We start from the raw sequence: 13,705 nt of genomic DNA, 5'->3' as shown, positions 1-13,705 counted from the left end.
TCAAGTGATCAGATATAAATATTCAACAAGATATATGAGTCTAAGTATCTGGAGATAATTAATGTACATTGAATTCTAAATTTTAGCAACCAGTAGGATCATTTTCAATTGCCTAATAGCTTGAGATAATAGCTGTTATAAGTGTCACAGATCAATATTAAATTGTTTTGAACTTCTGGTCTAAGTTGTCACAGAGAAAATTTTTAAAAATCATTCATATTCTTAAAGAAATTTCACTGTTTCCAGATCATTCTTTTAACCCAGCTCTCTCTATTACTTCGTGGAGTGTGTTCTCATTATCAATTGGATTAATTATACCTTGTAAGGCAAAGATGAATATTAGTATATAAAATTTAACACAATTAGATAATAGTCAATGACAGTTATTAGACGATTTTTCAAATAATTCTATTGGTTGCTAAAATTTAGAAATAAATATACATTACCTCCAGATACCTAGATTCATATACTTGTAAATGTTTGCTGTGCTCCTTCTTGTAGCAGCCATCAGAAATGAATGAGCAAAGGCCGACATGTGCAGAGCTGAAATTATACCTGAAGAGTAAGAAGGACAAAAACCAGTCCACTCAGAAAAGGAGAGGTATTATTTTTCTACGTGACTCTCTCTCTCTCTCTCTCTCTCTCTCTCTCTGTGTCTCTCTCTCTGTCTCTCTCTCTCTCTGTCTCTCTCTCTCTCTCCTCTCTCTTGTGTGTGTGTGTGTGTGGAAAACATAATATCAAATATGAAAAAGATGAACTCATTAATCATGTTCAGATATATTTGATGTTACATGTCTTTTATTGAAAAAGGTATTTATTGGTGAATAGCCAATGAGAGGAGATCAAATCACAAACCTCATTAAGAAACATCTATTCTGCTCTAATCACAAGGTTTTCTTGTTTGTTGCCTGTTGGTCTCATGCAGAATATCCATGGCACATAAGTGTTGTGATCCTGGGAACAGTATGTCTTCTGATGTCAAGCACACTCTTGGGATACGTGTGTGAATATGATACATAAATATTTTATGGGAACAATGAGAATAGAAACATAATTGCAACTGCTAAACCTGTGTAGGTTTTGAAATTCTGTAGACATCCTAGCAATTATGGGGATTGGTGATACTGATGATGGTGATAAAGATTTTAGTGGCATCTTATATTTCTGCTTTTATGATATATAAATGAATAAACTGCTATAATTACACAGAAACGTTAATATAATGTGTATATATATACATATATATATATATGAAATTTATATATAAACACAATGTGTATAATTTCAGTGTGCTTCTTAAATTGGGTACACTGTTCTTTCTTTTGTGTTTATAATTTGGGCACATTTTAGATTGTCTTCCAGTCACTCAAGAGATACACAAGAGGCTGGAGAGACAGCTCTGTCGTTAACAGCACTTGTTCTTGCAGTTCTTGCAGAGGTTAAGAACACAGCTCTAGCAGGACCTTGGTTCAGCTCTTGGCACCCATTTGGTGGCTCACAACCATCCATAACTCTGATTTCAGGGGGATTTAACTTCTGGCATCCAAGGGCACTAAGTGGACATGATGTAAATACATACATTTTGGCAAAACATTCACACACAGAACATACAATAAATAAATAAATAAATAAATAAATAAATAAATAAATAAATAAATAAATAAATAAATAAATTTTAAAGTCATACAAATGTTTAGCAAAAGACTCCGCTAAGCAGGATATATGCTGTTGGGAAAGTGAACAAGCCATTTAATAAAGCATGATATGCATGTGCACTTCAAGTTCTCAGCTTCCTACAGAACCATTGCAACCACAAGGGAAAATAAACCTGACCACTTTGCCCCATGAGCACAACACCATTTATCAATTCTGATACATCTCTAATCAGTTAGTTTAGTTGCTTATTTAGTTGATTTTGTTGCTTAAGACAGGATCATTTCTGGTTACCCTGGATGACTTGGAACTCACTGAGATCCATTTGCCTTAGACCCCTCTTGTCCCCCAGTGCTAGAATTAAAAGCTTGGCTGTCATACCTGGCTGAAGTTGTTTTTTAACTCCACATGCTCCTTCCTGCCTTTGTCTACCAATGCTGAGATTACAGTGCTACAGCAATATATCTGGATCTAACAGATTTTAAAAATTGTACTCTACAACTTCTTTCAGTATATTTTTCCTGTTTGTTTAAAAATACTTTGCTTTAAATTATTTCTTTTATTCATTTAATAAACAAATTTGGTTATCTCTTCTGCATCAATATATATATATATATATATATATATATATATACATATATATATGAGTTTACTTGAATATATGTTTTTTGTGTGTGTGTATGTGTGTGTGTGTGTGTGTGTGTAGTGTATTCAAAAGTGGATCCATTTGTAAAATAAAATGAGTACAACTATAAGAGCATGAAGAGATGTTATGTGAGTGGCTCATAACATCACAATATTATGAGTTTCACCCAGAAAGCTTCTGGGTGAAGACAGTAATTTATGTTAAATAATAAATAAGTAAGAACTAAGACACTGATAGAGAAACCCATCTAAGTTGAGTGAGCAGCATGAGCAAGAAACAGAGTTAGAGTATCATAGATAGTTCCAGGGTAGTGAAATAATAAGCTAAACATAAGCTTGGACATGCAAATTGCTTATTGCACCATGACAAGGAACTTTAGAGTTCATCTGGAAGCCAATTGAAATAAAAATAACCTAACCATCTGATGGTTATAAGTGAAGAGCAACATGACTCAAGTTACATGGGCAGATAAGGCCTTGGGTAAGAGCAGGCACAGTAGACTGGAAATGAGTGGGAATGTGAAGGAAACTCTTTCAGGAGACAAATTAAGTGACCATGATTATCCAGGTTTGCATCGTGCTAGAAGTCATGCAGTCATACAGGGAAATACAAGAAAAATGGATGAGCTATAGAGTGACTAGAGTATTCCTGGTCAAGTAAAGAAGGGACAAAATGGAATCAGCAATCCCATTTCATGTCAAGCCCAGACTCAAGTATCTTCACAGGCAAAGTTGTATTAAATGTTAGTGAAAACATGAGGACACTAAGCTATGGTGTGATACACATACACACACACACACACACACGCACAGAGTGGGGCGGCAGAGAAATGGCAAAGATTCAAGGGCATATAGCACATCAGTGAACATTCCCACAAAGCTTATGTTTGAGTTATTTCTTTATAGTAAGCTGTTGTCAATAGGTCCAGAGCATCAACACACAAATGAGATTAAGATAAATATCTGGATTAGAAATATTGTGTTGAATTGTGCTCAGTCAATACAGAAACTGCATGAAACCATGATACAAGGAGATGGAAGGCAGATCATGAAAATAGTTTTGAAAACCAAGGGGTACAGTTGCCATGTTAGAAAAATGAATATTAAAAAAAATGGTGATGTGGAAAAATGAAAAATTGACTAGTAGATAGTTGGACATGCAGCTATTTAGCATCAGGCAGGGCATTCTGGCAGAAGTAATCTGACAGTCTACACAGATGGGACTTTGATTAGGAGGAATATAACTAATGCTTGTTTCTGGTGTAGATTTGTTAGAACCATTGTGCAAGCCAAACCAGATTGCAATGGATGGAATGTGTTAAGGTGAGAAATGGAAAATTGTATTATGTAAGCTATGCAAGTGCTGAAAGTATGTTGATTTACATGGTTTATTTAATGGATTTGGAGTATAGAATTTTTGCAATAGTCAAAAAATAAACATTAGTGATATAGATTAATATTAGCATGATGATGTAAAATAAAGTAACAAACTAAGAGTAGTTTTAAGAAATAATAGACTCTAAAAGTAGCTGTAAGCTGAATCAGGGGAACAATATCTAAATAGATACAAGGGATGATCAAGGTGCTATCTGGAACATCTATGTTTTTAAGATAAAAGTCTAAATTAAACTATATAAACAAAGAAAAGTGCATGGAGTGTTAATGAGCACCCTATAAACAAGGAATTGCAAACAATGAATTTTCTGGATAACTATGAAAAGAAAAGAAATGTAACTGAGAGAACAGCTGTGTGACAAATACTAGATAGATTTGGAAGATACTTTGATTTATACTTTTAAAGTCTTATTATTTTTTAATGATGTGTAGATGTATATTTGTATGTACAGATGTATGCAAGTGAACAGAGTCTCTGGAGGCCAAGAGAGAGCTTCAGAGATGGAAAAACTGGAGTTTCAGTCAGTCCTGAGATATCTGCTGTGAGTACTGGGAACCAAAATTGGGTCATCTACAAGAGTAATACACATCTTTTTCTTTTTGTACTTATTTTTTTACACTACATATTTTATTCCCCCTCATCCATCCTCTGACTGTTCTACATCCTGTACCACCTCTCCACCCCCCTGTCTCCACCAGAATCTCCCCACCCCCACCCCACCCAACCTCTAAACTCCCTGGGGCAACCAGTCTCCTGAGGGTTAGGTGCATCATCTCTGAATGAACACAGACCTGGAAGTCTTCTACTGCAGGAGTGCTCCTTTTTCTCCACATCCTTACCAATATGTGCTGTCATCTGAGGTTTTGATCTTAGCCATTCTGATTGGTATAAGGTGGAATCTCAGAATCCTTTTGATTTGCATTTCTCAGATCATTAAAGACTTTGAACATATCTTTAGGTGCTTCTCTTCCATTCATGATTCCTCAGTTGAGAATTCTTGGTTTGTTCTATACCCCATTTTTTGATTGGGTTGTTTGGGTTTTTGGTGGTTAGCTTCTTAAGTTCTTTATATGTTTTGGATATTAGCTCTCTATCAGGTGTAGGGTTGGGGAAGATTTTTTTCCAATCTGTAGTTTGCCATTTTGTCCTATTAATTGTGTCCACTGCCTTACAGAAGTTTTCCAGTTTGATGAGGTCCCATTTATCAATTCTTGATCTTAGAACATGAGTCACTGGAGTTCTGTTTAGGAAATTTCTCCCTGTAACAATGAGTTCAAGGCTCTTTCCACTTTCTCTTCTATTAGATTCAGTGTATCTGGTTTTATGTTGAGGTCCTTGATCCACTGGGACTTGAGCTTTATGTCAGGTGACAAATTTGGGTTTATTTTCATTTTCCTACATGCAGAGAGCCAGTTAGATCAGTACCATTTATTGAAGAATAAATGAATATTGATATTTTTGGCATCTTTGTCAAAGATCAAATGTCTGTCAGTGTGTGGTTTTATTTCCTGGGTCTTCAGCTCTATTCTATAAATCAAATTGTCTGTCTTTGTGCCAATACCATGAAGTTTTAATCACTATTACTCTGTAGTAAAGCTTGCGGTTAGGTGACTCCCCAAGCTGTTCTTTTATTGTTAATAATTATTTTCACTATTCTGCTTTTTTCCTTTCCAGATGAATTTGAGAATTGCTCTTTCCATGTCTTTGAAGAATTGTGTTGGGATTTTGATGATCATTGCATTTAATCTGAAGATTGCCTTTGGTAGGATGGCCATTTTTACTATATTAATTCTGTCAATCCATGAGCATGGGAGATCTCTCCATTTTCTGAGTTCTTTGATTTCTTTCTTGAGAGCCTTGATATAATTGTCATACAGGTCTTTCACGTGTTTGGTTAGAATTACACCAAGATATTTCGTATTACTTGTGGTTATTACACATCCTTAGTCATTCAGCTATCTCAAAATTCCCAAGATTATGATTTCTTACAGAGATTTTTGGTTTTCTTTGCACATGAAAAGTGTCTGCATGACTTTGTCTATCTCTATTATTTGAGTCCATTTTAAATTTAATATAAAGTCAGATTCATTAAAGTACACGTAAACATTAAATTGATTAATAAACTACAGGGAATAAAATTAGTTTATACACTTTTCTTCTTTTCAGTTGACCTTTGTTTTATTAATATGTTATAAATACCTTAAAAGTAGTGTGTCTCAAGTTATAAATAGTTGTAGTTTCAAATCTGTTTTATATTCTAGCACTTGAAAATATTTTATATTTTTCTGGCTATACTTTAACACCATCTATTTAAAATCACAATTAAGTAATTGTAGTTTAAAATCTGTTTTATATTCTAGCACTTTAAAATATTTTATATTTTTCTTGTTGTACTTAAAACACCATCTATTTACAATCACAATTAAGTAGTTTTAACAAAGTAGTCAGTTATCACTATTTGTTTCTAATCTCATAGCATGGCCTTAGTTTTTCAGAGCACTTAAAGCTTCAAAATTCGATGTGAGAAAGATGCAAATGAAATTGCTATCTCCTCAATGGAAGTAGTAGATCCTTTCGGTTTACCACCTACTACAGTTATGCATTGGAACTTGAACTGAAAATTAGTATACTTTTAGAAAAAATTTTATTGGTTATTTTGTTTATTTATATTTAGAATGTTATCTCCCTTCCCATTTTTCTCTGAGACCCCAATCCCACACCTCTTTCCCTTCCTTCATGAGGTGCTCCCCCACTCACCACACTGCCCTGGCATTCCATTATGCTAAAGCATCAAGTCTTCACAGGTTCTATCATCCTTCTGATGACAGACAAGACCATCCTCTGCTACATATGCAGCTGGAGTCATGGGTTCCTCCATGTGCAGTTTTTTTAATTGATTTTTAAAGATGTATTTATGTATTAATTTATTTATTATATGAGTACACTGCAGATGTTTTCAGACACACACTAGAAGAGTGCATCGGGTACCATTACAGATGGATGTGAGCAATATGGCTGCTGGAAATTGAACTCAGGAACTCTGGCAGAGCAGTCAGTTCTCTTAACTGTTGAGCCATCTCTCCCGCCCATAGTGGTTTAGTCCCTGGGAGCTCTGGGTGGTCTGATTGGTTGACCTTGTTGTTCTTTCTATGTGGTTACAAACCCTTTCTGCTCCTTCAGTCCCCTCCATAACTTCTCCATTGGTGTCCCTCTGCTTAGCTGCAAGCCTCCCCCTCTGTATGGGTAAGGCTCTAACCAAGTCTCTCAGGAGACATTCATATCAGGCTTCTGTCTGCAAGTACTTCTTCTCACCAGTTATTGTGTCTGTGCTTGGTGGTTGCATAGGTGATGGATCCCAAGGTCTAGTATTCTATACTGGGAGTGTATGCTGTGGTTATATTTACCTAATGTATAGCCTTCAGCTCAGTGACATCTACATTACTCATTTTGATGGGTCTCTTCTTGCAGATAGGAATACGTAATGCTGGTGTCTTTCTCCTTGAAAGGTTAAGATTTATCAGTGAAACCATAACAAAGTCCTCAGATATCTCAGAGACAGCTTCTATATTCACAATATTCTTTCCTTAAAACTTGGCAGAAGAGGTATTCTCAGTGAAAGCAATTTCTCTGTGGAGTTGAATATGAAGCAAACAATGTAACACTAAAAATCCATGTATTTAAATGAGTCTGTGGATAATGCTTGCTTTTGTTTTAAGGAAAAGGCTGCTGTACATGTCAAAGAGGATGGTCTTGCTGTGGAGAAAAGTGTTACTACTTTTCAGAAGAGGAAAAGACATGGGATGAGAGTGAGGAATCCTGCAGACTCCTGGGTTCTTGTCTCACTAAGATTGACAACAGAGAGGAGCAGGTGTATGGAGAGTTTAATAGTGTTTCACAAGAAGTATGAATGATTGTGCCATGATAATAATCTTTGTTCCTATGTCTTTCTCTGCTGCTTAACGGATTCACTTGCATATATTGGTACAGACTCACCTGAAGAGAGATGAGCACTGATATTTATAAAAATACCCAGGAGAATGTTTTTATATCACAAGAAATAGCCCTGATGTGGGCATCAAGTTGTAATTCTCAGCCATTTTATTTGTGTTGCCCCTTCAGAGTTTAGCTAGAGCAGATCATTTATCATTAATGAAAAGCTACCAAGAAAAGCTGACTTTGATGATTTAAGTGGTCCAAAAAAAGTAACTTTTGAGTACTACTCATTTGCCATTAGTACTTGAAAAGAATGTACTTCTAGGGTGGAATATGAGTCTCTGTCATTGAACATAGGAAAAATAGGATTTAAAATAGAGACAAAAAATACAAGGAGAATAATTCCCCAGAAATAATTTTTATTTTACTCATAACTAATGATGACAAAAGTTTTTCTGATATATATATATATATATATATATATATATATATATATATATATATATGACACTTGTTATTAGTTCCAAAGTTAAAGAAAGAAAGGATTACTCTAGGTGATTCTGTAGAGTTATTTCCAACAATTCAAGTTAGGTACTAGATCCCAATCTTATGTTTACTTTTTGAAATGTTTCTACCATTGTCCTATGTGAGATACATAAAACACCATGCTCATTAAAATGACTATTTTATTAAAATGGATTTATTTTAGCAATTATTGATTTAATATCAAGTGATATACCATAGCAACTACAGTCAATTATGATTTTACTTTAATATATTTATTTACTTTACATCCTAATTATAGCTTCTCCCTCCTTTACTCCTAGTTCCTCTCTTTCCCCTCCCCCACCCCTCTAAGAGAAATGGAAGCCTCCCATGCATATCAACCTGCCAATCGAGTTGCAGTAGGACTAGGCACATCTTCTCCTATTGAGATAGACAAGGCAGCACAGTTAGAACAAAGGGACCCTCAGACAGGCAACAAAGTCAGAGACAGTCCCTGATCCTACTGTTAGAGGTCTCACATGAAGACCAAGCTGCACATCTGCTACATATGTGAATAGGGCCTAGGCCTGAAACATGCATGTTCTCTGATTGGTAATTCCCTCTCTGAGAAGCTCTATGGACCCAGGTTAGTTGATTCTGCAGATTTTCTTGCAGTGTCCTTGATCTTTTTGGTTTCTTATACTTCCTCCTCTCTTCAATATAAGTCCGTGAGTACCATCTAATGTTTGGATGCAGATCTCTTGCATGTTTTCACCAGCTGCTAGGTGAAGCCTCTTAGATGATAGTTATGCTAGGTTCCTGTCTACAAGTATAGCAGAATATCATGAATAGTGTCAGGGGTTGGCTGTCTGTCATGGTATGGCTTTCAAGTTGGGTCAGGCATTGGTGTCAAATCTCCTATAGCTAGACTTAGGGGTGGATATGAGGCAACAAATGCATATGCTTGTAATCAAACCCAGATCCTCTGCAAATAGCAGCAAGTACTCTTAACTGGCAAGCTATCTCTCTAGTCCTTGTATATGCTTATTTTCCTTTCTTACTGTGGGTTTTAAAGAAAAACTTGTTAGACTAGACATTGCCTGAAGAGCCTGTGGTTTATTTCTCTTAGAGTCCTTGTGAAGGCAAGCCGGATTTTGATAGCCTAGGGAGGAGAAAACATGGTCCCTATAAGACAGAAGTAACAATAAGCAAGCAGAATCATAAGCAAGTAGAGTCTTGACTGTGAAGAGAAAGGAGATTGCTATACGTGGACATAGGTGCTAGGTTTCTGGAAAGAGATCAAGGGGCGCTGGGGAAGTTTGACAGGGAGGAAACAAGTACTAAGTCATGGTAATATAGTGGTAAGGTCCGAGGAAAGGAAGATAATATTAGATGGCCTAGGAAGGAGGAAGGATGAGGCCCTACTCGGTGGCACCATTGTCACCAAAGTCCCAGGGAAAAGTGATGGGGAGATGGGCAGCCTAGAGAGAAGAAAATGTCTTACACAATTGAAGTGAGGTCTACATCTGCATTTTATTCCTAGATGTATGCAAATGAATAAATTTATGGTCATAAAACTTATGTGGTTTTAGAGTTATAAAATATACACTTTAATATCTTACTATGATGTCCATACATTTTTCTTGTATTGCAAATTTTTTCTTTAAAGCATTAATTATACTGCAAGATAACAGGGTCTCTGGACTATGTGGACTCTCTCTTTCTGTGTGTGTGTGAAAGAAAAGACAGAGAGACAGAGAGACAGACAGACAGACAGACAGAGAGAGAGAGAGAGAGAGAGAGAGAGAGAGAGAGAGAGTGTTATATTCAGAGAGGAAAATAAATAAAATTATATTACTTTTAGCAACAAAATTAATTGCCATAGATTGTCATGTATAAGAAAAAAATTTAAGTGTACAATATATACATACTATTTATAGAAAAGATTACAAATGATTGTGACATTGAAACTCATTGCTTCAGTACAAAAAAATCTTCAGACAGATAGTATGACCTACACAAATAGAAAATGCAAGTTAGTTTGCTAATTACAAATGTGAACTGGTTTAAAAAGTGCTATGATTTTTATATTTCAGACTATATAAGACAATATATGACAAAGATGGAGTTTATCTGTTCTTTTTCTGTTGCATATAATTTTAATATATCTATGCTATCGGATTCCAAGGGCTGTGCACTTGGCTTAACTCCAATAACGTACTGCTGATGAACTCACTGCTGACATAGGCCTGCCAATGGCCCTGACCAGGAACTGGGATCATTTCCCCAATCTCCCGTGGCTTACTCTACCATCCCACCAAAGACTGCCTTGGCTGCCCCGTTATCCTCCTGTACAACTCATTGCCACAGATGGAAAACATGAGACAGTTTTAATACAATAACACAATTTCTGGACACAGAATATATTGTCCTAAACTTTTCAGCTATCTTATATCAGAATTCTGCAGGGTGGCAGGAGCTGCCACTGGTTCTATTTGACCCCAGGCCTTACATTGGTGCTCATGCTTCTCCCTCCAAAGCCTGGTCAAAAAGTCCTTCTCCTCTTAATCCCCTCCTCTTCCTCCGGGAACGGGGAAATCTCACCTTTTTCATTTCACCTAGCAATTAGCTTCAGCCTGCTTTATTAACACAATCAAGAACCAATTAGGGAAACAATACATTTATCTAGTCACACTAATATGCTTTTATGTCAATATTCCCAAACTTCTGTGCAATACTGCTCTATGTGCCTTCTCACTGTCTAACATAACTGTAGGAGTAGAAATATTACATAATAAGGTATATAAATTTTAAATAATGTCCCAGTACTCTTCAGTGTAATACCAATAACATTAGCAAGTACATACCTTTGATCATACCAACCACAGGACTTCTCTTGTTATTCATATCTCAATTGAGGTGATTAATTGAAAAACATAACACTAAAACTTTAACTTGACTGCCTTGATTGCCATGAGCATGTCTGTGTTTACTGACCTGTAGATGCTTGCAACATGTCAAGTATATTTACTTATTTTTTTTATTTTTCCTATTGAACAAATTTCTTCATGCTGACTTACAAAATTATATTGTACTTTACAAGTACAAGGAACTCCAAATCTGAGGCTTCTTTTAACAGTTTCTAAAATATCTTTTGATACTGAGAAATTCTAAACTTAGTATTGGTGGACTTTGAACCTGATGTATAATATATCTGATGATATTAGTGATATTACTAGGAATACTAAAATTCTAATTTTCTCACAGAACTTTATTCAGTCACAATTTAATTACAGCTATTGGGTTGGATTATGTAAGAAAGGAGATCAGTTCCATTGGGTACACCATAAGGATGTAAAACTTTCTTCAGATTTGTAAGTTATTATTTCATATATTACTTAATAACTGATTTATATTTAATAGCCTAAGGGAAGAGCCTTGTGTCTTAGGCCATATCTTTAGTTCACTATTACTATATTTAGAAACTTATGCAATATTAAGGCCAAACTAAAAAGACTTGTACATGTCACTTTTATTTCCTCAGATGAAGAGATGAGATGAGAGCCATACTCAAGATGTGGAAGTACATGGCTTGTGCTGAGCCCAGAGCATTTCATTTCTTTCTCTGTTCTAACTGTCCCTAGACACAGGCCTGGAAGCTTCTAGACTCTACAATCTTGCAGTTCCAGGTTGACTGATTCAATCCAACATGGATTAAAACAATGACTTCATGAAATTGGCAGGCAAATGGATGGAACTTGAAAATATCAAACTGCGTGAGGTAACTCAGTCACAAAAAAATTATACATGGTATGTATGTAAGCAGAAACAAGTGGATATTAGCCCAAAAGTATGGAATACAAAAATGCTATTCACAGACCATATGAAGTCTAAGAAGAAGGAAGACCAAAATGTGGATGCTTCAGTACTTCATAGAAGGGGGAAGAAAATACTCATGGAAGGGAATATGGAGACAAAGTGTGGAACAGATACTAAAGGAAAGGCCATCCAGAGACTGCCCCACCTGGGGATTCATTGCATATACAGCTACCAAACCTGGATGCTATGGTGGATGCAGGAAAGTGCTTGCTGATGGAAACCTGATATGACTCTCTTCTGAGAGGCTCTGCCATAGCCTGACAAATACAGAGGTGGATGCTTAAAGTCAACCATTGGACTGAGAGTTGGGGTTACATAGGAGGAGTTGGAGAAGAGACTGAAGGAGCTGAGAGGGTTTGCAAACCCATGGAGGGCTTGTCAACAGGCCAGACACCCCGAGGTCCAGGGAACTGGACCACAAACCAAAAAATAAACATTAAAGGACCCATGGTGCTGGCCATGTATGTGGCAGAGGATGGTGTTGTTGGACATTAGTGGGAGGAGTAGCCCTTGGGCCTGATGGTATTCAATGCCCCAGTGTATGGGAATGCCAGGGTGGGAAGGCAAGAGTGGGTGAATATTTGGAAGAGCTCCCTCATAGAAGCAGGGGGAGGGGGCATTGGGATAGGGGGTTTCCAAAGGGGATACATGGGAAGGGGAAAATATTTGAAATGTAAATAAAGAAAATATCTAATAAAAATATAATAAAGACCATGGTTTACATTAATTCACATATAATTTTTGAGATAGGGTCCTTCTATGTAGGTCTAGCTGTCCTGGATATTATTATGGAGAACAGACTAGCTTCAAATTCACAGAGACCTACTTAAATCTTCCTCCTTTGTACTAGGATTAAAGGCATGTAATACAACACCCAGCCAAAATGGTATTTTGTTATGATTAATTTTTGCAAATCTTATATATACGCACAGTTTTTGTACTTCTTAAAGTCATTAGACCATTCTTGTTCTGATTTGCTTGCAAAGTCCATAACAGTTTCCTTATTCAAACATGCTAAACTTTTTTGTAAGGTAGGAAAGAGAAATGCTAACTACAGAAGCTGTAAATCTTCATGTGTAGAGATCTGCCCACTTAGATCGAGGCTTGGATGCTCCTCAGATGAGGGCTGCAGTAACACTCACCTCCCTGGGCAAGGTACAAAGCCAATCCTCACACAGAACTTGAACTGTGACAAATGAGTTCATGGCATGTATGAAGGTGGGAGTGGAAAAAATTCTTTGTTTTTAATTCACTTATTTTTATGTTATGGATATGGATAATTTCTCTGCATGGCTTTGTGTGTACCGCATGCATGCCTACTCCCCTCAGAGGCAAGAAAAATGTGCCAGACACCTGGAAATCTAGTCACAGAGAGTTACATCACCATGTGGGTTTCAGAAACCACAAATACACTTAAATAAGTATCCAGGCCTTCCTAAGCTACTTTCAACCTTTCAAGCTGTTCTGTTATGGGTTTTTTTTTCCCATCCTGAAAAGAGTACTAATATCTGACAACAATGTCTGGCCCTGGGTAGAAAACTGACTTTCTGAACTACCAGGAGTATTACAAGATTATAGTCTACCATGGGGTTTTCTGGTAAAAGACGAAAATAGTTCCTCCTCCTTTCAAACACAGTCCAATAGGCCTTTTAATCAACTGGGCAAGAAAACACTCTTCAGAAAATCCAAGAGATATTAGAATAGCACAGAGCC

At 36.4% G+C, this 13,705-nt stretch overlaps 1 protein-coding gene across 1 annotated transcript; it reads left to right on the top strand.

Moving 5' to 3' along the window:
• The first annotated feature begins 513 nt into the window (after positions 1-513).
• On the top strand, positions 514-11,491 carry LOC110295817 (C-type lectin domain family 7 member A-like). Its single transcript, XM_029478325.1, is given in 5 exon segments — positions 514-601; positions 926-1,003; positions 6,182-6,287; positions 7,409-7,562; positions 11,381-11,491. Coding segments are annotated over 5 exon segments (537 nt in total).
• Positions 11,492-13,705: the final 2,214 nt, after the last annotated feature.

This window comes from Mus caroli, chromosome 6 (genome assembly GCF_900094665.2).
Source record: "Mus caroli chromosome 6, CAROLI_EIJ_v1.1, whole genome shotgun sequence".
NCBI lineage: Eukaryota > Metazoa > Chordata > Mammalia > Rodentia > Muridae > Mus > Mus caroli.
The sequence above is the reverse complement of the archived record's forward strand: the minus strand, read 5'-3'. Positions and strand labels throughout refer to the sequence as shown.